Genomic DNA, 27451 nt, shown 5'->3' on the forward strand with positions numbered 1-27451 from the left:
GAATGGCCCAGTGCGCAAATCAGGACACCTGTGGAGTGCCACCTGGACACTACAACCAAAAGGGTGTATGGTGTGAACCAAATGGCCCAGTGCGCAAATCAGGACACCTGTGGAGTGCCACCTGGACACTGGGGGTGAAAGGGTGTATGCTTTAAACTGATTAGTTTTTTGTACAAATCAAGACACCCATGGCATGCCACCCTGACACTGGGAGTTAAAGCACAAGTTGGATGGCCCATACACACTGGTATTCAGTGAAGGATCACCCTTACTTCTTTTTAAAAAATCATGCAATGTGTGAACTCTACTCTCATCCGTACAATTACCTGTGGTGTTCACATACCTTATACACACAGGCAGGCATGTGAGACAAAAAAAAAAAGGCTCTGGTATTTTAGACTGAGCAGCCCGAGGGGCCCTTCCCTTGGAGTCTGATGGCGGAATGCCAGGGCCCGGTCGCAAATGAGACCTTTGCGACCCTGGTAGTTCCACTGGTGTCAGTAGTTTTTTATTGTTATTTTATTTTTTATCCCCCCCCCCCATTTTATTTTATTTATTTATTTTTACAATTTGATTTTTAAATTTTTTTTTTACAATTTGTACCATTTTGTTTTCTAGCAGCCTTGTTGGGGGGTTTTGATGAGATATCAGGGGTCTAAACAGACCCTTGACATCTCACCTTTGAGACTGAGAAAGAAGATTGAGGACAGCCCTCAATCTCCGTCTCTGCAGCCTCAGCAGCACAGAAAGAATGGACAGGAATAGCTCTGTACAGAGCTTCATGTTCATTCATAAACTGAAGCATAGGGAACACAGTTTACTATGCTTCAGTCATGAATGAACAGAGTCGTTGATCGGTACCGATCACTGACTGTCCATTCAGACAAGCAAGGGGCCTGTAAATGACACATTTATTGGTCGCTTCCCTGCTCTCCATCCTGACAGATCCCCCACAGCAGCCGGCGGGAGATGAGAGGGGGGAACCCGGCAGGGCGGGGCAGGAGGGAGGGCCATGGGAGAGAACCAAGGGACCCGGAGAGAGAACCGAGGGACCCGGAGAGAGAACCGAGGGACCCGGAGAGGGAACCGAGGGACCCGGAGAGAGAACAGGGTCCTAGGGGCAGCAGAAAGAAGAGGGATAGGTGCAGGGAATGTGCAAAAACAAGTGACACATATGTAGGCACTGCAGCATAGTTTCATACAACCTTAAGGGCCCATTTACACGTGTTAGTGTGTGATGTCACGTGTTAGCAGCCCACTGGAATCAATGGGTTTGAGACACAAAAATGTCCCAAAAATCACAAAATGATGTTACATTACTATGCATTGTAAGGCACAACGCAAATTAACAGGGAAAACGGCAGATGTCCTTGTCCATGTGCAGGGACTGCATTGGGCAAGACTGCGAAGCGCAGCCCTACCATGGTGTGAATGAGCCCTTAAAGTCAATCTTAGCTACATGTCCATCTAAAGCCGGCCATAAATGGATCGAATCTCAGCCTGTTGAGCAGGAACGGCCAACGTTCGATCTATCTGTGGGGCAGCCTGGTTGTACCCAAGTCAATCCATAAGTCGACTTGGGTTGGATTTTTTTTTACATGCGATTACTGCCGGCGGATAGAGTCTGTAGCAGTAATGATGGTATTCCGCTGGAAAGGCTCCCCACCGGCAGAACACAATAGCACTGCGAGAGGGATTCCCCCATCAACACTGACTGTTAAAGGGGAAATCAAACGATTTTCTTTAGTGGTGCACCGAAATGAAAATTCCTGGACCAAAACCAAAAATTCAGGATGGCCAAAAACCGAAATCAAAATGGACAGTTTTTTTTTTTTTTTAAAAATATATATTTTTTTATATATAAAATTGTATTGTAGTCGACTTTTTAATTAATATCAGGAATTTAAATGAATATGAATTTATTTTCAGCACCTTTTCGGCCAATAGGCTGCTTTCACGCTGAGCAGTTTTTGCAGAGCTTTTGCGTTCACAAAAAAGGCTCAAGAAAAGCTCCAGAAAAATGCATCCCTTTAAATTCAATGAATGTCTCCACAGGTTCGTTCCGCTTCCCTTGCGGTGTTAAAAATCCTGCTTGCCACATTTTTGGTGCATATTTGGCAAAAAGATAAAAAAAAACCACCTCCTTATTGAGGCCTGGTTCACATGCATCCATTTTTTTAGGGCTTTTTGCAGAAACGCACTACAGTCCATTTAACAGGTTTCCTATGGGCCAAGTTCACATCTATGCTTTTTGGAGCTGCTGCGTTTATGAAAAGGGTCAGGGACTTTTTTTAAAAGCAAAACTTTGCATTTTTGGTTCAAAAGACTTCAGTGGAGTCACTGCAGAAAATGCAGGTAGTGCTTTTTGATGCGTTTTGTGTTTTTAATCTGCCCATCAACAAGTTGGCAAAAAAACCCCAAAAACATAAAAAAATGCAAAACGCATCAAAAACTTGCATGCAAAATGGAGAAGATGCAAACTGCATTGGAGTGAACCAAGCTTGAAATGCATTGGAAACCCATCAAAAACGCACACGTGTTGAGGTTTGATGCAGTTTTTTTAGTCACATGACCTATGAAAAACACCGTAAATGTGGTAAAAAATGCTGTAAAATCTCGGCAAAATTGCATGTTTTCAGTGGCCATTATTGGCACGTTTTTTCCTATCGGCAAAATGCAGACTACATTATTTTCGACCAATATATCGGTGCATCCTAAATTTTCCTTCCCTCTACCCATGGTGGAAGGAAAGAAAATCTCAATCTATGGACTAATTAACCCCTCGCCTACCGGGCACTTATACCCTCTTCTTTACCAGGCCAATTTTCAGCTTTCAGTGCTGTCACACTTTGATTGACAATTGCGCGGTCATGCAAGATTGTACCCATATGACATTTTTATCATTTTTTTCTCACAAATAGAGCTTTCTTTTGGTGGTATTTAATCGCTGCCGGGCACTTTACTTTTTGTGCTATAAGCACTGATGGGCACTGATAGGCAGCACTGAAGGGCACTGATAGGCGGCACTGATAGGCGGCACTAATGAGGTGGCACGGATAGGCAGCACTAATGAGGTGTCACGGATAGGTGGCACTGATAATGGGTACTGATAGACAGCACTGATAGGTGGCACTGACTGACATCACTGCTGGGCACTGACTGGCGGCACTGCTGGGCACTGATTGGCACAACCGCTGGACACTGACTGGTGGCACTGACTGGCAGCACTGCTGGGCTGCACTGATGGGCACTGGTGGGTGGCACTGGTGGGCACAGATGGGTGGGCACAGGTGGGTGGCACTACTGGGCACAGGTAGGTGGCACTTCTGGGCACAGGTGGTGACACTGCTGGGTGGCACAGGTTGGCGCACTGCTGGGCACAGGAGGGTGCATTGCTGGGCACAGGTTGGTGGAACTTGTGTGTGGCACTGCTGGGCACCGATCATCAGGGCACTTATGATCAGTGCCGATCCCCGCTCTGACAACTGTCGGTTTTCGGCAGTACTTTCCTCACGATCTGACAGCGTGAGGAAAGTGCAGCCGAGAACCGGCATTTGCATTTCCCCGTGATCAGCGTGTCATTGGACACAGCTGATGACGTGGTAAAAGGCCGCTGTGATTGGCCTTTTACCACGTCACGTGATCAGCTGTGTAAGTAGGACACAGCGATCACGGAGATCGCCGGGTGCACGCCCCCGGAGCGTGTTCTGGGAGCACGTCATATGACGTCCACCCAGAACTGGCCGGCCGCAGTGCAGTCGTCATTCGACTACCTGCAGTTGGCAAGTAGTTAAAGCTGGGTATACACTAGTGGAATTTCGAGTTAAATTTTCTTTACAAATTCCTAGGAAAATGCGTGTGATAATGTGCAGTACCTTTGAATGTCGTTCGATAGTAGTTCAAGATTTAGTTTGCTTTCAGCATTTAATTTAGGAATGACTGGACTTTACCAAACGAAAAGCACATTGAGTCCGGGTGCACACTGATGCGGTGCGGAATTCTCAGCGTTTTCTGTGCGAATTCCGCACCGCATCAGAATCGCACCCCGTTCATGCGAACCGCTGCGGGTGTGTAGGTTAAGTTAACAACATTCTGAAATCGGTCCGAAAAACGCGGTGCGATGTGCATAGGTGTGAATACCCATCCGATCCGATTCTAGTGCGGACCATAAAAAGGGTCCTGCATGTTTTTGGTGAGGATGCGGTGTGATTTGAGCCATACAAAATGAACAGCTCCAATCACACCGCACACAATTTGCATTTGATTTGCACAGGAATGCGGTGTGGTTCCTGTGTGAATCACATGGGATGTACTGCACCGCACAAGTGTGAACCCGGGCTCATTGTTAGAAATTCCTACGTTTGAGAAACATTTTCCATCCTATTCCTTTGAATTTTCTGGTTACTGCAGTTGGAAATGAATGTCCATTTGACTCCAACAATCATTAAAAAAAAAAAGAAAGAATGTTCTTACAACAAAAAAATGTTAAACAAACTTCTACTAGTGCAGGGGTGGGCAACTGTGGCCCTCCAGCTGTTGATGAACTACAAGTCCCATCATGCCTCTGCCTTTGGGAGTCATGCTTGTAACTGTCAGTTTTGCAATGCCTCATGGGACTTGTAGTTCTACAACAGCTGGAGGGCCACAGTTGCCCACCCCTGTACTAGTGTATACACAGATTTAAACTACCCTGTCCACAGGGTGACATCCTCTGATACAAAAAGCAGAAAATCAATTAAAATTACTCCATAATGGTGGGACTCAAAATCTGTTGTGTTTATGCTACTGACAGATGCATCATATACAACACATTTCATTTTGCATATAGTTAGAGCTGATTCACACATGTGCGGTGCGGATTGAAGCGCACGTTTCACAGCTAATTTATAGAGCAGTTGTTTGGCAGTTCAGGTTTACATCAGGTCAGGTTTCCATCAGGTTCAGGTCAAGATCAGGGGTGGGCTGACCATTTGAGTACTCAGGCACTGCCCGAGGGCTTGGGGTCATTAGGGGGCCACATAAAATGCCCCTGGTACCTTTTTTATAGGCTTTTTTGGGTGTGTTTTGAGTGTGGGCTAGGATATAGGGGCCCCATGATCCCCAATTGCCCGGGGGCCCATGAGTTGTCAGTCCGCTCCAGGTCAAGATTTTATTCTCTTCACACATATGCGTTTTGAAATGGTTCCCATAGAAGTCAATAGCCTGTAATCTGCACCTGAACCTGACCTGCTGGTTTTTAATAAATACTCACCTTTCCAGGAATCCAGTGCCATCCTCACTCAGGCTGGTTCTTCACCAGTCCTCGGGTCCAGCATGTTAACTGTGGGCAGCCGGCTATGACTTCTTACAACTTTACAGCCGGCTTCCCCCTATGCATGCACGAGCCATGCTGCGCATTGTGAATGGTCCCATAGCCTTCTGGGACCTGTGACATGTCCCAGAAGGTTGCGGGAAGGGAAGGGTGGATCCGCCGTAGAGATCCAATCAGAATTGAGAGCAGGTACCTGTCAAAACCAGGTACCTGTTCCCCCCCCTCAAAAAAAATATATATTCCAAATGATGCAGATGGGAGGTGGAGGGGTTTCGAACATTTGGTGGATCTGCCGTAGAGATCCGATCAGAATTGAGAGCGGGTACCTGTCAAAACCAGGTACGTGTTCCCCCCCTACAAAAAAAAAATATATTCCAAATGTTGCAGATGGGAAAGGGGGGGGGAGTGGAACCAGGGGGCGGACTGACAATTCATGGGGCAATAAGAAATCATGGGGCCCCTGTGTCCTTGCCAACGCTCAAACCACACCCAAAAAAGCCTATGAAAGGTATCAGGAGCATCTCATGGGGCCCCCTACTGACCCTGGGCCCTCAGGCATGTTCATACCGCATATACACTAGTTATGTTTGTAACCTTTTACATTGTCAATAAGATCTATTGGAACCAGGAAAAAAGACAAAGATGGCAAATGGTCTGTTTTGACTTTTTATAAATTAGCCTTCTATGTTGACGTTAGGTCACTGTCTGTGCTATCTCCTACAGGTGGAAAGTGTCAATGCATCCAAAGACGTCACCTCAGTCCCTAAGTGCCACATGTCCTCAACCACCAGCCACGTGGGCCTCGGGCACAATGGAGAAGTGGAGTCAGTCAACGCCCAGCTGAAGCCTGAGACACCGACTCTGCAGAGGGGGAGCCCAGAGCAAAGTCTGCACGAGAGGAAGAAGTGTGAGTACGAGGAGGAAGATTTAGAAGGGGACACCGTGCTAGAGAATGGACGCTGTAACCTAAGTGATGGGTCGGACCCTCAGGACGTGGACGATGATGTGCTCATGCTGTCTGCCCCTAAAAAGAGGGGCCGCCGGAGCTTGTCGGACAACATAGAGAAAAGTAGGTGTCACCAGTGACTTGTCTATTGTGTGTTCCACCGTTATCACTATAACACATCCTTGGGGTATACTGTGCCTGGCATTGCTTACCTGGTTCTGAATGTGATGGTTGCCTGGCTGTGGCTTTGGTAGCTTCTCATCACTGTTTGGAAAAAGTATATGTTTGAGAACAGCTGACTGTCACACCTATCTATGTGTCTGATAGTGGAAGCCCAGGTTACACCCATCAAATCTTAAATCTTCTCCCATTCTAAGTCCTATACTAACTTGCCTGTAGAGGAAAGCCTACTTACCTATTCCAAAGGGTCCTCTGGTCCAGTAACATGAATGGCCCCCAGCATCAGCTTAAGGTAAGATGGCTTTAGTCTGAACTTTCACTTTAAAGTATGTGGACAGAACTCCAAATGACTGAGTTCAGGTATTTCCAGTAAGGAGAACTACCATGTGCAAAGGCATTTTAGATAATTGGGCACTTTCAATCTTGTTGGAGCAGTTTGGGGATATCGCTTTACTGTTCCAGCATGTGCTTAAAAGCCAGCTCCATAAAGACGTGGTTTGATGAGTTTGCATACATAGCAGGGGCGGACTGACCATTTGGAAACTCTGGCACTGCCCGAGGGCCCAGGGTCAGTAGGGGGTCCCATGAGATGCCCCTGGTACCTTTTTTCATAGGCTTTTTTGAGTTTGGGCAAGGACACTGTCAGGAATGGACTCAGCACTGGTGGTGGGACTCACCTGCCGCGTGGGCTGCAGTACCAGGGCTGACCAGCGGGTGCTCTCAGCAGCCAGAAGCTCACTCCTGCAGTCAGACAACACCTGGCGCTGATTGCAGGAGGTGTATTTAAGGAATGACCAGGCCTGTGATCAGGGCCTTGGTGTATATTTCCCATGAGCCCCTGTACCTGGTATCCCGTGTTCCTGCCTAGTTGCTGACCCTGCTTTGATCCTGACCTCTGCTGACCGTCTCCTGTTGAACCCCTGGCTTGCCTGACCATCCTTCTGCCTGATCCTCTGTACCGTGCTGCCCGTGAGTTACTGAACCCAGCTTGTGACCCTGACTGTTCTCTGCCTGCTCCTCCGGTACCTTACTGCCCGCACGTTGCTGACCTGGCCTGCCTGACTACGCCTGACGCTACCCAGACGATCCATCCATCCCGCACGGATCCAGTCACTACTGTCCAAACCTGCCAGCCCATTCACATCAGGCTTTCCGTTGCTACATACCCTCGGCGGACCCCTCTACCACAGTTGGGTGCACTCAGGAGCCACGACCTGGTCTCAGTCCTGCGCCAAGTCCATCCCCACCATCAGGGGCTCTGGTGAAAAGGCAGACTGGGGCTTAGACTCCGCACCCTGGGGAATCCTGTTCTGTGGGTCACTAGAGATCTCACCGGGCAGTGCCTGACAGTACCTAACGGCCTGCCTGACCATTCCACCTCTCCAGCCTGACTACGCCTGTGTTTCTGAAGCCTGCTACTTCCCTGTGTCAGTCCACACATTTCTGGTCATACCCGGATCCCTAACAGACACAGGGGCCCCATGATCCCCTATTGCCCAGGGACCCCATGAGTTGTCAGTCCGCCCCTGATACATAGTTACATAGTTAGTCTGGCTGAAAAAAGACAAAAGTCCATCTAGTTCAACCATAAAATAAATAAAAAAGTTATAATCCTATACCCACAGTTGATCCAGAGGAAGGCGAAAAACCCCCAGCAAAGCATGATCCAATTTGCTCCTGCTGGGAAAAAATTCCTTCCTGATCCCTCAAGAGGCAATCAGCTATTCCCTGGATCAACATTACCTATAAACCAAACCTATAGTTTGGTGTGGCACCCTGACATGTCCGTGTGGAGTATCCTGCAGAGCTCTGTTAGCTGAATGGGCACAAATACTGATAGGAATCAGCCAATGTCTGTAGCCCCTGTCCTCGTTATTTTCACCCTCAGGCCTGGGAGAAATAAAGCTCCAGACAACGAAGTGTGCAGGCTAAATTTCTGAAAGTTTAATGCAAAACAGGAACGGTTATCCAGAACTCTGTAGGCCAGTGGTTCTCAACCTTTCTAACGCCGCGACCCCTTAATACAGTTCCTCATGTTGTGGTGACCCCCAACCATAAAATTATTTTCGTTGCTACTTCATAACTGTAATTTTGCAGTAGGAGGAATAGTGCCACGTCATTGGTGTCAGTGGGAGGAATAGTGCCCCGTCATTGGTATCAGTGGGAGGAATAGTGCCCCGTCATTGGTGTCAGTGGGAGGAATAGTGCCCCCTTCATTGGTGTCAGTGGGAGGAATAGTGCCCCCTTCATTGGTGTCAGTGGGAGGAATAGTGCCCCGTCATTGGTGTCAGTGGGAGGAATAGTGCCCCGTCATTGGTGTCAGTGGGAGGAATAGTGCCCCGTCATTGGTGTCAGTGGGAGGAATAGTGCCCCGTCATTGGTGTCAGTGGGAGGAATAGTGCCCCGTCATTGGTATCAGTGGGAGGAATAGTGCCCCGTCATTGGTGTCAGTGGGAGGAATAGTGCCCCCTTCATTGGTGTCAGTGGGAGGAATAGTGCCCCCTTCATTGGTGTCAGTGGGAGGAATAGTGCCCCGTCATTGGTGTCAGTGGGAGGAATAGTGCCCCGTCATTGGTGTCAGTGGGAGGAATAGTGCCCCGTCATTGGTGTCAGTGGGAGGAATAGTGCCCCGTCATTGGTGTCAGTGGGAGGAATAGTGCCCCGTCATTGGTATCAGTGGGAGGAATAGTGCCCCGTCATTGGTGTCAGTGGGAGGAATAGTGCCCCATCATTGGTATCAGTGGGAGGAATAGTGCCCCGTCATTGGTGTCAGTGGGAGGAATAGTGCCTCGTCATTGGTGTCAGTGGGAGGAATAGTGCCCCATCATTGGTGTCAGTGGGAGGAATAGTGCCCCATCATTGGTGTCAGTGTGAGGAATAGTGTCCCATCATTGGTGTCAGTGGGAGGAATAGTGTCCCATCATTGGTATCAGTGGGAGGAATAGTGTCCCATCATTGGTATCAGTGGGAGGAATAGTGTCCCATCATTGGTATCAGTGGAGGAATAGTGCCCCATCATTGGTATCAGTGGGAGGAATAGTGTCCCATCATTGGTGTCAGTGGGAGGAATAGTGCCCCATCATTGGTGTCAGTGGGAGGAATAGTGCCCCATCATTGGTATCAGTGGGGGGGAATAGTGTCCCATCATTGGTATCAGTGGGAGGAATAGTGCCCCATCATTGGTGTCAGTGGGAGGAATAGTGCCCCATCATTGGTATCAGTGGGAGGAATAGTGTCCCATCATTGGTATCAGTGGGGGGAATAGTGCCCCATCATTGGTATCAGTGGAGGAATAGTGCCCCATCATTGGTATCAGTGGGGGAATAGTGTCCCATCATTGGTATCAGTGGGAGGAATAGTGCCCCATCATTGGTGTCAGTGGGAGGAATAGTGCCCCATCATTGGTATAAGTGGGAGGAGGAATAGTGCCCCATCCTTGGTGTCAGTGGGGGGAGGAATACTGCCCCATCCTTGGTGTCAGTGGGGGGAGGAATAGTGCCCCATCCTTGGTGTCAGTGGGGGGAGGAATAGTGCCCCATCCTTGGTGTCAGTGGGGGGAGGAATAGTGCCCCATCCTTATTGTCAGTGGGGGGAGGAATAGTGCCTCATCCTTGGTGTCAGTGGGGGGAGGAATAGTGCCTCATCCTTGGTGTCAGTGGGGGGAGGAATAGTGCCCCATCCTTGGTGTCAGTGGGGGGAGGAATACTGCCCCATCCTTGGTGTCAGTGGGGGGAGGAATTGTGACCCATCGTTGGTGTCAATGGGGGGAGGAATAGTGTCCCATCATTGGTATCAGTGGGAGGAATAGTGCCCCATCATTGGTATCAGTGGGAGGAATAGTGTCCCATCATTGATATCAGGGGGAGGAATAGTGCCCCATCATTGGTGTCAGTGGGAGGAATAGTGTCCCATCGTTGGTGTCAGTGGGAGGAATAGTGCCCCATCATTGGTGTCAGTGGGAGGAATAGTGTCCCATCATTGGTATCAGTGGGAGGAATAGTGCCCCATCATTGGTATCAGTGGGAGGAATAGTGTCCCATCATTGGTATCAGTGGGAGGAATAGTGCCCCATCATTGGTATCAGTGGGAGGAATAGTGCCCCATCATTGGTATCAGTGGGAGGAATAGTGCCCCATCATTGGTATCAGTGGGAGGAATAGTGCCCCATCATTGGTATCAGTGGGAGGAATAGTGCCCCATCATTGGTATCAGTGGGAGGAATAGTGTCCCATCATTGATATCAGTGGGAGGAATAGTGTCTCATCATTGGTATCAGTGGGAGGAATAGTGCCCCATCATTGGTATCAGTGGGAGGAATAGTGCCCCATCATTGGTGTCAGTGGGAGGAATAGTGCCCCATCATTGGTATCAGTGGGAGGAATAGTGCCCCATCATTGGTATCAGTGGGAGGAATAGTGCCCCATCATTGGTATCAGTGGGAGGAATAGTGCCCCATCATTGGTATCAGTGGGAGGAATAGTGCCCCATCATTGGTATCAGTGGGAGGAATAGTGTCCCATCGTTGGTGTCAGTGGGAGGAATAGTGCCCCATCATTGGTATTAGTGACACCAATGATGGGGCACTATTCCCACTGACACCAATGATACTTACCTTGCAGACCCCTGCTCCAGCCTGGGCTCGCTCGCTCCCTCCCTCTCCCATGGTACCAACACTTACCTGTCAGATGTCTTCCTTCTCCGGCCGCTCTCCTCCTCTTCACTCGCTCGATCTTCGCGGTGCCGCTCGGCTCCTCCTCTCCAAGCTCCACCTCTTTGCCGGTGATTGGCCGCCTGTGTGCCTCTCCTGAGCTACAGTGCCGGCGGCCAATCACAGGCGAGGATTGATCTCGAGGTGTGTCCAGATGACAGGGGCGGCATGTCATCCCGCCCACAGCTGGAGACGGCGGTGGCGGCGGCGGCGGCGAGGAGCGGTGTCTCGGTTCCTAAGACCATCGGAAATATGTGTTTTCCGATGGTCTTAGGCGACCCCTGTGGAAGCGTCGTTCGACCCCCAAAGGGGTCGCGACCCCCAGGTTGAGAACCGCTGCTGTAGGCGTTGATTAATCTTAGGATGACCAATGACACATTCCATTCTTATCAATATAGTTACGTGAAGAACAGAAACTGCAAATAGTTGAGGGATACCGTATAAGGTAGTTCTGTTTACAGAAATGAAACTAGTCTAAGAAAACGAGAGAGAAGTTACAAAACCGAAACTAACTGTTCACACATCTAGAAACGGAAGCATTATACAAAATGGATGCCAGTTAATAAAACATATTTCCTTACAAATTCCCCCAGACATACTTGAAAATCTTGTGGAATGCCTATTCAGTAGAGTAGGGCTGTTTTGGCAGCAAAGAGGAAAAGGTAGAGGGCAGATTCCATATTAATACCCATGGATTTGGGAATGTCCAACGAGCTTATATAAGTATAATGGTTAGATGTTCACTAACTTTTGGCTCTATAGTTTATTTTCTGATCCACATCCTTGTTGGATCCTTTTTGAGTATCAGCACGACAATCAAGCAACTTGCTTTTCAGAAGTAGAATCAGTCTTCTATGGCAGCCACTATAGTTCTTTTATGAAGTACAGTTGCAAGAAAAAGTATGTGAACCCCTTGGGATTACGTGGAGTTTTGCATGAATTGGGCATAAAATGTGCTCTGAACATCATCTAAGTCACAACAATAGAAGAACACAGTCTGCTGAACATAATACTACACAAACATTAGATGTTGCCATGGTTTAATTGCACATAACATGTAAACATTCACAGTGCAGGGAGGAATAAGTATGTGAACCTTTGGACTTAATAACTGGTTGAGCCTCCTTTGGCAGCAATAACCTCAACCAAACGTTTCCTGTAGTTGCAGATCAGACCTGCACAACGATCTGGAGTCATTTTGGACCACTCCTCTTCACAAAACTGTTTCAGTGTAGCAATATTCTTGGGATGTCTGGTGTGAATCGCTCTCTTAAGGTCATGCCACAGCATTTCAATGGGGTTGAGGTCAGGACTCTGACTGGGCCACTCCAGAAGGTGTATTCTGTGCTGTTGCAGCCATTGTTTTGTTGAATTACTTGTATGCTTTGGGTCATTGTCCTGTTGCATCACCCATCCTCTGCGGAGCTTCAGTTGGCGGACAGATGGTTGTACGTTTTCCTGCAAAATGTCTTGATAAACTCTGGAATTCATTTTCCCATCAATGACAACAATCCGTCCAGGCCCTGAGGCAGCAAAGCAGCCCCAAACCATGATGCTCCCTCCGCCATGTTTTACAGTGGGGATGAGGTTTTGATGTTGGTGTGCTGGGCCTTTTTTTCTCCACACATAGTGTTGTGTGTTCTTCCCAAACAACTCAATCTTGGTTTCATCTGTCCACAGTATATTTTGCCAGTAGTGCTGTGGAACATCCAGGTGCTCTTTTGCAAACTTCAAACGTGCTGCAATATTCTTTTTGGACAGCAATGGCTTCCTCCGTGGTGTCCTCCCATGTACTCCATTCTTCTTTAATGTTTTCCTTAATGTAGATGTGTCAACAAAAATGTTAGCATGTGCCAGAGATTTCTGTAGGTCTTTAGCTGACACTCTGGGATTCTTCTTTACCTCATACAGCATTCTGCGCTGTGCTCATGCAGTCATTTTTACAGGACGACCACGCCTAGGGAGAGTAGCAACAGTGCTAAACTTTCTCCATTTGTAGACAGTCTGTCTTACCGTGGACACATGAACATCAAAGCTTTTGGAGATACTTTTGTAACCCTTTCCAGCTTCATGCAAGTCAACAATTCTTGATCGTAGGTCTTCTGAGAGCTCTTTTCTGCGAGGCATGGTTCACATCAGACAGTGCTTCTTGAAACCAGTAAACCCAAAACAGGTGTGTGTTTTTTAAGGGCAGGACAGCTGTCAGCAACACATCCAATATCATCACACTGATTGGAGTCAAGGTTGGCTCACTCCTGGCTCCAATTAGCTCTGGGAGAAGTCATTAAGCTAGGGCCTCACATACTTTTTCCTCCCTGCACTGTGAATGTTTACATGTTATGTGCAATTAAACCATGGCAACATCTAATGTTTGTGTAGTATTATGTTCAGCAGACTGTGTTCTTCTATTGTTGTGACTTAGATGACGTTCAGAGCACATTTTATGCCCAATTCATGCAAAACTCCACGTAATCCCAAGGGGTTCACATACTTTTTCTTGCAACTGTATATCCTTATAAAGTTAGGGTCCTCCATATGCTTCTTACATTTCTTGGAAGAAAGGAAAATTTCCCATCCCTGTGTTTCCAACTCCACCCACCTGCAATGGCCATAATTATTTGTTCTCACTTTTTCTGTTGTATCTGTCATTTTTTGTACATTATGGAGAATGCTGGAAGAGCTTAGTTTAACATGAAAAAAATCAAGATGTTCTCTGGCTTCAGCTCCTGGGATCTCTGGTTCTGCTGATTGCGTTGGTATTTGGTTTTCACTGAAGGCTCCCTATGCTATTCCTTATGGATGACCACATGCTCAGTTTTTAGTGTCCAGGTTTGCGGCTGGTTCACTTTAACCACTTCCAGTCCGGACACTTTCACCCCCTTCCTGTCCAGGCCAATTTTCAGCTTTCAGCGCTATCACACTTTGAATGACAAATGACAAATGGTCATGCAACACTGTGCCCATATGAATTTTTTAGCATTTTTTTAGACAGATAAAGCTTTATTTTGGTGGTATTCATTCACCACTGGGATTTTTATTTTTTTTGCTATGTAAATGAAAAAGTCCAAACATTTTTTAAAAAAAGTGTTTTTCTTAGACAATTTTGCAAATAGTATTTCATCATAAATCTTGGCCAAAATGTATTCCGTTTTATATTTTTAGTAAAAAAAAAATAACCCAAATTAGTTTATAACCAAAAATTATAATTTTTAAACATTTTTCTTTTCTTTTTTTTTTTTTATATTATTTATGTTTTGTTTTTTTTCTAACATGCTGTCACCCTAGCAGTACAGTGTCACCATGGTGACACTGTACTACTTGTGGAGGGTGATAAAGATTTTTTTTTTTTTACACTGATTGCTTTTACACCCATAAAGGCTGTAAAAGCAATAATTTCTCCTTCTCTCTGTCTGCATTTTTGCAGCCATTGAGAACTACTATGTGAGCTGTAATTGGTCACAGCTTGTCACATGGTACAAGGCTGTTGTGAATGGTACTGTACCATGTGACCTCTGTGATCATTCACAGATTTCACACGTAGTAAGCAATGATGTCACAAGGGACATCTTGCTTACTACTGTGCATGTGATCACTGATTGGCCAATCAGTGATCACATGATCGGGACCTCACACAGAGGTCCCGTCCGAAGATCGTTGTTCCACTGTGCCGGCACCGGATCGCAGTGCTGCACCCTCCCAGGGAGCGCGCACCAGCAGGGTGCGGGGAGGCCATTTATAAACGGCCACCCGTCCCTGCACTGACACCATCCGGCCATTTATATACAACAGCCAGACGGGAAGTGGTTAGAGAAATTTTCCTCCTTCAGGATGAAGAAAAAAAAAAGCCCCCCCCCCCCTATCTTTTACAGCCAAGGAAGCTGCCATCTTGGCTTCTGTTTAATCTGCAGGTCTTATGGTGCTACACATGTGATGAGGTAGGACACCTGCAATTTAGTGGCATGACAGTTTGGTTGAGCGCAGAAGTAAATGTGACAGTTAGCATTCACAACATGCCTTGAATGTAACTGTTTTGGAAAACCGATAAATGAATGGGTTTAGTTCTGCATTAAAGTAGTTAAGTGGGGTACACACTATGAGAAAATTGGACGAACGGTTGTTCGATTTTCCATGAAGGTGTGTATCATGATGTAACCAGCAATGGAATTAACACTACGAAATTTCTTGAACGAAAAAAAAACAAACTTTCTTGTGTACAATGTCTATGTTCGTTGCCTCCTTCTTCTGGGTCATTCTTTGCATCTGATCATGCACATGTTTTATTTCTATTTGAATATTCCTGTACAATTACTGTACACTTTTTTTTTTCATCAGAAGAGTTGGAATCGGCTGTTGAAAGCACTACACTAACAATCAGATAATCAAGTGATCGTTCCTTGTACAGAATTTTTCATCTGAATTTCTTATAGTGTGTACCCAGCTTTACTCACCTTTCCAACGGTCCCTCCAGCGCTGGCATCTGCTCGTCTGCTGCTGTTTGGGTCTCTTCATTGGCCTGCACACGATGATGCATGAGATAGTCATCCCAGCACACAAGATTGGCCCGGCCACACAGGATGACGTCACTCCTGCACATACGATGGCGCTAGTAATCCCAGCACACAAGATTGGACTGGCCACGCAGGATGACGTCACTCCTGCGCATACGCAGGAGCTAGTCATCCCAGCACACAAGATTGGCCCGGCCACACAGGATGACGTCACTCCTGCGCATACGCAGGAGCTAGTCATCCCAGCACACAAGATTTGCCCGGTTACACAGGATGACGTCACTCCTGCGCATGCGCAGGAGCTAGTCACCCCAGCACACAAGATTGGTCCGGCCACACAGGATGACGTCACTCCTGTGCATACGCAGGCGCTAGTCATCCCAGCACACAAGATTGGTCCGGCCACACAGGATGACGTCACTCCTGTGCATACGCAGGCGCTAGTCATCCCAGCACACAAGATTGGACTGGCCACGCAGGATAACTTCACTCCTGCGCATACGCAGGAGCTAGTCATCCCAGCACACAAGATTGGCCCGGCCACACAGGGTGACGTCGCTCCTGCGCATACGCAGGAGCTAGTCATCCCAGCACACAAGATTGGCCTGGCCCGGCTGCTATTAGCTGAGCTTTTCATGCACAGCTCAGCTTACATTCCGGGGGATCACTGTAACCCAGCACACAAGATTGGACTGGCCACACAGGATGACGTCACTCCTGCGCATACGCAGGAGCTAGTCATCCCAGCACACAAGATTGGCCCGGCCACACAGGATGACGTCACTCCTGCGCATACGCAGGAGCTAGTCATCCAAGCACACAAGATTGGCCCGGCCACACAGGATGACGTCACTCCTGCGCATACGCAGGAGCTAGTCATCCAAGCACACAAGATTGGCCCGGCCACACAGGATGACGTCACTCCTGCGCATACGCAGGAGCTAGTCATCCCAGCACACAAGATTGGCCCGGCCACACAGGATGACGTCACTCCTGCGCATACGCAGGAGCTAGTCATCCCAGCACACAAGATTGGCCCAGCTGCTATTAGCTGAGCTTTTCATGCACAGCTCAGCTTACATTCCGGGGGATCACTGTAACCAGGCAGGTAGGTAAAGTTTATTGCAGAAGAAACATTTCATGTCTGCTCACATCAAGTTGCAGTGAAGGGCCATATTTGCAAAACAGGATGCACAGGCTTTTCCGTTCCGAACTCACATTATCTGCATTTAGGGACACGCATCCGCACCCATGTGGATGTCAGATTGGGAAGAGTGGCTGTGTCCGTGCACACATGAATGGTACTGCCTGAATGCGGATGAACAGAACCCATGTGCATCCTACAAGTAGAGAATTCACCTTTATGTTAGAGGGGGTGTGGGATAAAGGGAACAATGACACCTATACGGTGGGACTGACTCAAGATACGGAAGTATTGGGAGAAAATAATTCACCAAATACAGAAGATTGCAAGGATTAGAATTTTGAAGGATCCATGAGTATGTTTATTCCATAATACCGAGTTTTCAGTGAAACAATATAAGAATATGATGATATGCCATTTAATAAATGCAGCAAAATGATTGATACCTAAATTCTGGCAGGTCCAGGAGATACCAAAAATAAAAGACTGGATAAACAGGGTGGATTATATATATAGGATGGAGGAACTATACCATATTGTAGATAGATAAAAAGATAAAATGGAGGAATTTAAAAAAACATGGGAAATATGGAATGAGTTTAAAATCTTAGAGATATGTAGAACTAGTAGGAGTCATGAATGAAGAGAAGAAAGAATAATCTTTTAAAATGTAGGGAAACGATAGGAAGGAGGAGAGAAACGAAGAGAAAAAAGTCAGAGGGAGTATTAGAGGAACTGGAAGAACAGGAAGAAAAGGAAAAAGGAAATGGGAGTAGAAATGGGGGGTTATGTGGTGGTGGTGGGGAGGGGTTGGGTTTCTGATGGGAGGGAAATGGGGAAAATACGTATCGTAAAATGTATTTGTAGTGATGTAAATTGTGTTGGTTTTTGTAAGATGAAATTAATAAAAATAAAAATAAAAAAAAGAACCCCTGTGCATCCTGTGTGGACAAACACAGCCCTACGTATAGGTGTATGTTTAAGTATGTACATATGTACTGCCTGCATGTGGATGAACGGAACCCCTGTGCATCCTGTGTGGACAAACACAGCCCTACGTATAGGTGTATGTTTAAGTATGTACATATGTACTGCCTGCATGTGGATGAACGGAACCCCTGTGCATCCTGTGTGGACAAACACAGCCCTACGTATAGGTGTATGTTTAAGTACGCCCGTGTGAATGTGACCATAATCTTTATTGAGCAACTCAAGTTAAAGTTGCAAGCTTTTCGAAAAATATTAAAGAGGAACTTCACTCACCCCCACCCCCTCACCTCTATATTCCCCCCACCTTTACTGTTCTGGCTGGGTAGACCACAGAACATATATTCACACGTCCCACGATTCAGCAGTATTCTGTGTACATCTGTTGTGCTGCTGCTGTGTACTGGGTCCTGTGCCACCATCTTCCACCATAATATTACAAGGAGGCCTGTTGTTTCTTCCATGTTCCTGCAGCCAGTCTCCTGATTATACACATGCGCTGCTGTGCGTCATCAGGTGTGGGTTACAGGTTTTAGTAAAAGACAGCAAGCCCCCCCAATGACGCACCCTGTTGCATGCACAGTGGAATACCCATGGCCTCCTGGGATGCATGACATGGATATTTGAGGAGGCTATGTGCAATGGAAACTTCATTCTAGCTTAGGCCATAATCTAGGAAATTGGGGTCAAATTCCCCCAAAAAGGTAATTAAAACAAAGTTATAAAAAAATCACAGTTACTTTTCGTGGTGTGATGGGGAAAAGTGGTCTGGGAGGGTGCAGTTGCTTTGTCAGGAAATCTTGATGTTGTGTTCTAATGCCAGCCTTTTGAGTGATCGTTCCACTTTACGAAAAAAAAAAAACCACACACAGCCCTACGTATAGGTGTATGTTTAAGTATGTACATATGTACTGCCTGCATGTGGATGAACGGAACCGCTGTGCATCCTGTGTGGACAAACACAGCCCTACGTATAGGTGTATGTTTAAGTATGTACATAGGTTTAAGTACTGCCTGCATGTGGATGAACGGAACCGCTGTGCATCCTGTGTGGGCAAACACAGCCCTACGTATTGGTGTATGTTTAAGTACGCCCGTGTGAATGCGGCCATAACCTTTATTGGGCAACTCAAGGTAAAGTTGCAAGCTTTTCGAAAAACGTTAAAGAGGAACTTCACTCACCCCCACCCCCTCACCTCTATATTCCCCCCACCTTTATTGTTCTGGCTGGGTAGACCACAGAACATATATTCACACGTCCCACGTATGCCAGCCTTTTGAGTGATCGTTCCACTTTACGAAAAAAAAACAAAAAAAAAAAAAACTGCTGGCCAGTATTAAAGTTCTAGTATCCAGATTTGCCTAAGCACACTGTATCTGCTCCAACTATCATTGCCCCCTGCTATAGCCAAATGCCAGGTACATTTTGGCAGTGTCAAAGCTTGTTTGAACTCACCCATCTTTCTAATGGCCAGTAAGGCAGCCTTAGGTGATGAGCTAATGTTAAGTCGGAGGGCTGGAGGAAAATTCTAACACTACATGGAAGGAATTGCCTGATATTGGCTCCAAAAACTGCTGTAGGTCTGTGCAAGCATCTCTAAATACCTATTAGCAAATGTATTTATATTTTAAAGTGGCCCAAAAAGGGTACCCGCAGTATAAGCCTGCAGAACCAACTTTTCTAGCCCATTGACTGTATTGCCTTCAAGGGTGGCCAGTCATTTGAATGGGCTGCACAATGTCCTACAAAAGATCAGAAACAATACCTGCCAGGGGCGGACTGACCATTTGGAAACTCGGGCACTGCCCGAGGGCCCGGGGTCAGTAGGGGGCCCCATGAGATGCCCCTGGTACTTTTTCATAGGCTTTTTTAAGTTTGGGCAAAGGCACAGGGGCCCCATGATCCCCTATTGCCCGGGGCCCCATGAGTTGTCAGTCCGCCCCTGGTACCTGCTGTAGTGTTGGTAGTGTGGCAGCACAGGACTCCTACATCACAATTCAGTACTGTAAATGGGTCCAAAAGGTTTACTCCCGAATCAGCAAAGAGAAGACTTTTTTCCCTTTACAGGTTGTATGATTTGCGGAGGTCAGGAGTTTTTTTTTTTTTTTTTTTGCTGACCGAACACTTGCCAATTTAATTTCTTTCAATCAACTTTCAATGTCTTGGTCGTTTCAAGTAACCAATAAAAAAAATTGATTGAAAATGCCTTTTAAAGTGGCATTGAGGATGTCTGTTTGATTTTCACTCCATTTTCTGGTTGCTGGAAACTAGGAAACCTTTGTGGCCAACAGCTGACTGCATCCATAAAATTGCCGAATGTATGGCCAGAATATGACTCAGGACTTACACTGCCCAGGTTTCAGTCCCAATTTGAATTTCAGATTTTATACCATAAATTAGGTATTGTCCCACATGCCCCCCCCCCCCTTTTCTAATGTAATCTAATCTTCATATCCTGCAATCACTTGTCCAGTAATTTATTCCGCCAGCATCAGCATACAAGGCCTGGTGAAGGGGGATTTGTGAGCCCCAGAAACATCTTGGATAAATTTTCTGATCTTATTTTAATAATAAACTTTTACTAGACTTACTCTTGATTTGCGGTGCTCTCAGCCTTTTATATATCACTTCAGACTGCTCCAGGAATCCCCAAGAGCCACCCCAGTTTAAGGGGAGCAATCTTCAAAGGCTGGATTTGGAACTTGTTTTTTTCCAGATCTGGGTCCAGCACCCTACCAGCATATTTTTTAGCAACCTTATTAACAATACGACAGGTTTTAATTTTTTAGTAATCCAAAATACTTTTTTTTAGTTATTTTAATTGAGTTGTACTGCTCCTTCATTCCTTGCCTAGGTGAGGGTGATATATCCAACTAATTCCTGCAGCTTCCTGGAATAAATATGTCACATATCCCAGGAGACGAATCTCCGTCTGTGCATGAGTGAGATTTGGCACCGTGTTATTAGTGGGGGTTCCCGGCAATCTGTGTGTGGCAGCCCCATGAAAGGCAATGGGAGGCTGCCGCTTCTTGCAGCTGATCACAGATTCTCATGTAATCCCTCATGCAGCCATTGACTGCAAATGATCAGCCCTGGATCCAGACAGTCCCTTCACCTTCCTACTAAACCTTTTACACTTACTGGACATTTTAGTATGTGCACCTGTTGAATTGCTTGCTAACACAAATTAGCACATGGCAGAAACTCAATGCATTTAGGCATCTAGACGTGGTGAAGACAACTTGAAGTTCAAACGGAGCATCAGAATTGGTAAGAAAGGGGATTTAAGTGACTATGAACGTGGCATGGTTGTTGGTGCCAGACTGGCTGGTGTGAGCATTTCAAAAACTGCTGATCTACTGGGATTTTCACACACAGCCATCTCAAATAGTCACTTGTTACAACCAAGGTATGCAGAATACCATCTCTGAATGCAAAACACATCCAACCTTGAAGCAGATGGTCTACAACAGCAGAAGACCACATCGGGTGCCACTCTTGTCAGCTAAGAACAGGAAATGGAGGCTACAATTCGCAGAGGCTCACCAAAACTGGACAATAGAAGATTGGAAAATTGTGGCCTGGTCTGATGAGTCTTGATTTAATCTGCAAAATTCAAATGGTAGTGTCAGAATTTGGCGTAAACAACATGAAAGCATGGATCCATCCTGCTTTGTATCAATGGGTCAGGCTGGTGGTGGTGGTGTCATGGTTGGTATTTTCTTGGCACACTTTGGGCCCCTTAGTACCAGTTGAGCATCGTTTAAATGCCGTGGCCTACCTGAGTATTGTTGCTGACCATGTCCATCCCTTTATGACTCCAGTGTCCCCATCTTCTGATGGTTCCTTCCAGCAGGATAATGCACCGTGTCATATGACTCCAGTGTCCCCATCTTCTGATGGCTCCTTCCAGCAGGATAATGCACCGTGTCATATGACTCCAGTGCCCCCATCTTCTGATGGCTCCTTCCAGCAGGATAATGCACCGTGTCATATGACTCCAGTGTCCCCATCTTCTGATGGTTCCTTCCAGCAGGATAATGTACCGTGTCATATGACTCCAGTGTCCACATCTTCTGATGGCTCCTTCCAGCAGGACAATGCACCGTGTCATATGACTCCAGTGTCCCCATCTTCTGATGGCTCCTTCCAGCAGGACAATGCACCATGTTATATGACTCCAGTGTCCCCATCTTCTGATGGCTCCTTCCAGCAGGATAATGCACCATGTCACAAAGCTCAAATCATATCCAGCTGGTTACTTGAACATGACAATGAGTTCACTGTACTCCAATGGCCTCCACAGTCACCAGATCTCCATCCAATAGAGCAAATTTGCAGCAACTGTGTGATGCTATCATGTCAATATGGAGCAAAATCTCTGAGGAATGTTTCCAACACCTTGTTGAATCCACGCCATGAAGAATGAAGGCAGTTCTGAAGGTAAAGGGGGGTCCAATGCGGGACTAGCAAGGTGGACCTAATAAAGTGGCCGGTGAGTGTATGTTTCTGTAACAGTTCCTGCCCAGAATGCTGGGTGTATAATATGAAAGCCATCTGCAGCTGCTCGCTTGTGGATTGTCTCTCTCTGACATGACACTCAGAGCCCTAAGAACAGGAGAATGAAGGCAAAGGGGGGTCCAACCCAGGACTAGCAAGGTGCACCTAATAAAGTGGCCAGTGTGTGTATGAAGCTGCCAGGGGAGGGGTGAAGGCTAATACTATAGATCGCCATTAAGTACTGGGGCTGCTGACATCACATCCAAGATGGTGGTGCCCAGCAGCAGTCTCGAGGCTATTGGATGGATACACAAGGGAGGCTTTTACGGGTAAATAACACACAAAAATTCAATAAATGCACATACTCTTTACACGACCTCTTTACAGGCTCCTGTCATTAGAAAAATGTCTCTATTACAAGATCACAATGAGGAGCTTGGAGACTTGCCTCCTGCGTCGGGATTCAAACGACAGTCTGAGTCCAGGTCTAATCACTCAGGTGATCGCTTCATGAGTGATTAATTATGAGTGGCTGAAATTAGTGGTAGGAGCCAGCAGCCTCCCATTGCTTTCAGTGGGGCTGTCTCCTGCAATCACCAGGAACTCCCGCAGGGGATCTCACATGTAATCGATGTCGGGCACATTCACAAATGTGAATGTAGCCTACAAAAGATAATAGTGAAGAGTGTAATCTGCATTAGGAGAGGACAATGCATGCTGGATTCACTGGACTGGTACATTTGTTAATTCTGCAAAAACAGCAACACGAAAATACCTCTGGAGATTCCTCTTATTTGAAGGACAACAGGTTGTCTGACAGTTTCTGACAATTTTAAAACGCATGCAAGCAGATATGTTGGACTTGGTTCTGCATCATTTAAAGAGACCTTGCCACCAACTTAAGCAAAGAAAAAGGCTAAGTTCACCTTTTGGTAAAAAATAAAAAAATGCACATTTTTGTATAAAAAAAATGTGCATCTGTTATTTTTCCTCAGCAGCCTGGAAAGCATTGTTCCCATGATCAGTAGAACATGCGTGCAATTTCAGGCTGTTGAAGAATCTCAGTACAGCTGTCTGCCTGTACCTCCCATGTGGGCTGACAGTTACTGAAGAGCAGGAAGATCAATGAACTACGACAGTGCTCACCAGTGCCCTCACAGTTCATTGAGAACTACAAGCTGTGTGCTGCTGTGGCAGACAGTAGTTGTAGTCCATTCATTCGCAGATCACTGTGAATGAATGGCGCTGCTGTGTGGGCGTATCCCTACACAACCATGCTACTTTTAAATTGTGAGGAGAAGAACCCCTTCCCGCCATCACAGGGGGAGGATCGGGGAGGTGACTTCTGGTTCATGTTACACCATAAATATGGGTGTAATGTGTAACATGATCCCAAAGATGAACTTTTCCTTTATGTATTTTTATAAATTCACTTTATTAATAAGCAAAGTCTTATTGTAGAGGAATGCAATGATCAGTAACAAACTTAGAGGCCAGGCTTACAACTTTACTGACCTTTAGCAGTCAGAGTAAAGACATTATATAATTAAACAAAAAGAAATGCAGTCATGCCAAAAACAAATCCAATAACATATTCTATCAGATGCATCAGCATAGACATTGGAAACAAGAATGGAGATTAATCTGCCAGGAACAACAAATATGTGAAGCCAATGCTTAGTGACCAATGGTTCCATTAATGTGCAGGGTGTTATGGACAAGGACCAAGACTGACCTTTAGATATTTGAAATGTTAACTTGTGTTTTTCCATCCATTCATTATTTTTATTGACTTGCAATTTTTACTACTCCAGGAATAGTCAATTCCCTAGCACTGCCCCCTCCCTCTTTGCTTGCTATAGGCCTCCCTCTGTTGTGGGGTTTATTTAATCTCTGTGCTGGCCCATCTCCTCCACCCCTCCCCTCTCTACATAACTTTTTTTTGTACAGTGGGTATAGAAAAGAATCACTCCTCTCAAAAATAATCACATTTTGTTGCTTTGCAGTCTGAAATAAGGACAGACACAGGGGCGGACTGACAACTCATGGGGCCCCCGGGCCATAGGGGTTCATGGGGCCCGTGTCCTTGCCTAAACTAAAAAAAAAAAGCCTATGAAAAAGGTGCCAGGGGCATCTCATGGTGCCCCCTACTGACCCCGGGCCCTCGGGTAGTGCCTGAGTTTCCAAATGGTCAGTCCGCCCCTGGACAGACACAGTGTTTGTTTTATCTAGCTGTATTTACTCAGTGCAACTTATAACATCCAAGTGAAAGATATAACACCAACATGTCCGAAAATACAGAAATACTGGGTTGGAAAAAGGATCCCCCCCTTGTGTCGGTATTTTGTTGAACCACCTTTTGCTTTAATTCCAGACTTTAGTCTGTTGGGATATGTCTCTAACTTTGCACATCTAGACTTTGGAATATTTGCCCGCTGTTCTTTGCAAAAATGCTCAAATTCATTTACATTTTATTGTTGACCGTTTGTGGACTGCAGTCTTCAAGTCATTCCACAGATTTTTAATGGGGTTTAAGCCTGGACTCTGACTAGGCCATGCAAGGACATTCACCTTTTTTCTCCTCTAACCACTGGGGGGTTATTTTTGTTGCGCGCTTTGGTCATTGTCATGTTGGAAGGTAAACCTTCTTCCCATTGACAACTTTCTGGCACAGGGCAGCAGATTTTCCTCAAGAATGTGACAATATTTTGCCCCGTCCATTTTTCCTTCTATCCTGACAAGTGTTCCAGTCCTTGCTGCAGAGAACCCCCCATATATCCCCCCTCTATGCTTTACTGTAGGAATGGTGGTATTTGGAAGGTGAGCTGGATTAGATTTCTGTCAGACATATCATTTAGTGTTGAGGACAAATCATTCAAATTTAGTCTCATCTGACCTTTTTCCATGTGGCCTCAGAATCTTCAAGGTGCATTTTTGCAAAGCTCAGTGGTGCATGTGGCCTTTCTTGAGAAGCAGTTTTATTCTTGCACCCCTCCCATACAAGCCACATTTGTGGAGAATTTGTGATACTGTTGTCACATGCACACAATGACCACTCTTTGTCATCAATTCCTGACACGGCTTCTGAGTTGCTGTTGGCCTCTTGATGGTCTCTCTCTGACCAGTTTCCTCCTGGCTCTTTCATCCAGTTTGGAGTGACGTCCTGATCCAGGGAGGGTCCGTGTTGTACCAAATACCTTCCACTTCTTAATAATAAACTTCACTGTGCTTCTAGGCATTGATAAAGCCTTTGAAATGTTTTTGTATCCATCTCCTAAGCCTGTCCACAACTTTATCCCGGAGATCTTTTGACAGTGCCTTGTCACCTGTCACGTACCTGATAGAAGTCTGAAGTGACGAGGTCAGCCTCTCTTGTATCTCCAACCCACTGAAGGTGGAACAAATGGTACCGAGGGACAGGAGAAACATGTGTGCCTGTGTATATTGATTGGAGAACTTGCGGCTGGTGGTGTAATCTCAGTAAATCAAGCAGGGCATCCAGTCAGGAACATAGGAGATACCAGAACGGCCAACTGAGGTTAAGGAAGCACTCCACTGGAACTGCAAGATCTAGGTGCATGACTTGCCGGAACTTCTGATAAGCGTGAGGCCGGAACACACCGTGACAACCGGAGCTGATATAATGGATAGCCAGGACAAGCACTCGGCTGGACTGTAGAGCCAAACTGGAGCCGGAAGCAGAGCCAGAGTAATAGCCAGGGTCAGCAACGAGCAGGCGATGCGGTACCGGAACATCAGACAGGGATGAGGTCAGGAGGAAGCCAGGATCAGAAACCGGTGAGCAGAAGCATAAACAGAATCCAAGAGCAGGTCAATGGCAAGCCGGGTCAGTAACGGATACACACAGGATACAGCAGGACACAGACAATTAGCTGAAGACCAGTCAGCACTGACAGAGAGTAAGAGCCTCCTTTAAATAGTTCGTCTGGCGCAAGAAACTGTGGGCACGCTCCACGTGCAAACCCATGCGCGAGCCTATGCTCATTTCTATTAGCAATGCGCTTGTGCTTATGTACGATATTGCGCACATGCACATTTCTATGTGCCAGTCGCCGTACAAAAATTCCCTTACACCACCCATAGTTGGTTGTTTGCTTCAGTTGCACTATAAGGGACTGAAATGCTCCAGGAAAGCTCTTTTCATGCTGAGCTAATCAAAATGACCACAGGTGAAAATCAAATGGCTTTGTGTGCTATCTATTGAGAAGGTGATTGACTACACCTGATTGAGATTACAAATAATTTTTAGGGGGGGGGGGGGGGTGATTCTTTTTCCAACTCTGATTCTTTTTTTGATTTTTTTTTTTTTTCTGACAGATTGGTGTTTTATCTTTCACGTGGATGTTATATGTTGCACTGAGAAAATACAGCTGGATAAAACAAAAACTGTGTCTGTCTTCATTTCAGGCTGTAAAGCAATAAAATGTGATTATTTTAAAGGGGGCGGGTGGATTATTTTCTATACCCACTGTAGCTGCTGGGGGAGTTATGGGAATTTTTTAACCAGGGTGCCTTCAGGTTTCTTCAAGGGTGTCTTGGCTAAATGCCTAACAAAAAACTGCTGATAAAAAAAATTGCAAAACACTGCTATAGAGTGTCAATGAGAACTGGGGCTGCTGACATCACATCCAAGATGTCGGCACTCGGCAGCGGTCTCAGGGCTTTTGGATGTCTACACAAGGGAGTCTTTTACAGGTCAATACCATGCATAGAAATACATTAAATGCACATATAAAGATTTTTGTTGAAATGAATTTTCTGACAAAAGAATGTTTTTAGGTTTAAGGGTCCTGTCGTAGGGGGTATAGAGAAAAGTTTTCTGTCCACAGTGAAAAGTTTGGAGACCTGCCTCCTATTTTGGGATTCAAACAACATAGTACTGTGATGCCGGTACCAGGAGCTTCTGTTCCGGACCCTGTGTCGGTTGCTTTGTTTAATAATGTTTTACTTGGCAGGTCCCACTTGGTTCCAGCAGCTGTCGTAGTGGACACGCTTAGAGTCACCCTTTACTAGAGAGGTGCCGTCACATGGTCAGCTGACCACAGAGAAAATGTAGTTGCTGAAAAATCCGTCTGCAGTCTGTTCCAAACAATCAACACAGAGAAGAAACGACAGAAAGGCTAGATGACGGCTGTGGTTTTTTGG

General features: G+C 46.2%; 1 protein-coding gene across 1 annotated transcript in view; it reads left to right on the top strand.

Moving 5' to 3' along the window:
- Positions 1 to 27451, top strand: part of LOC149439394 (DNA (cytosine-5)-methyltransferase 3A-like) — a 449390-nt gene that overhangs the window by 226421 nt on the left and 195518 nt on the right. The window contains exon 4 of the mRNA XM_089659024.1: positions 6035 to 6380. Coding sequence (XP_089515150.1) covers positions 6035 to 6380 — 346 coding nt within the window. The remainder of the gene's footprint in view (positions 1 to 6034; positions 6381 to 27451) is intronic.

Source organism: Staurois parvus, unplaced genomic scaffold (genome assembly GCF_062004578.1).
Source record: "Staurois parvus isolate SC_StPar_1 unplaced genomic scaffold, SC_StPar_1.0 ptg001130l, whole genome shotgun sequence".
NCBI classification, from domain to species: domain Eukaryota; kingdom Metazoa; phylum Chordata; class Amphibia; order Anura; family Ranidae; genus Staurois; species Staurois parvus.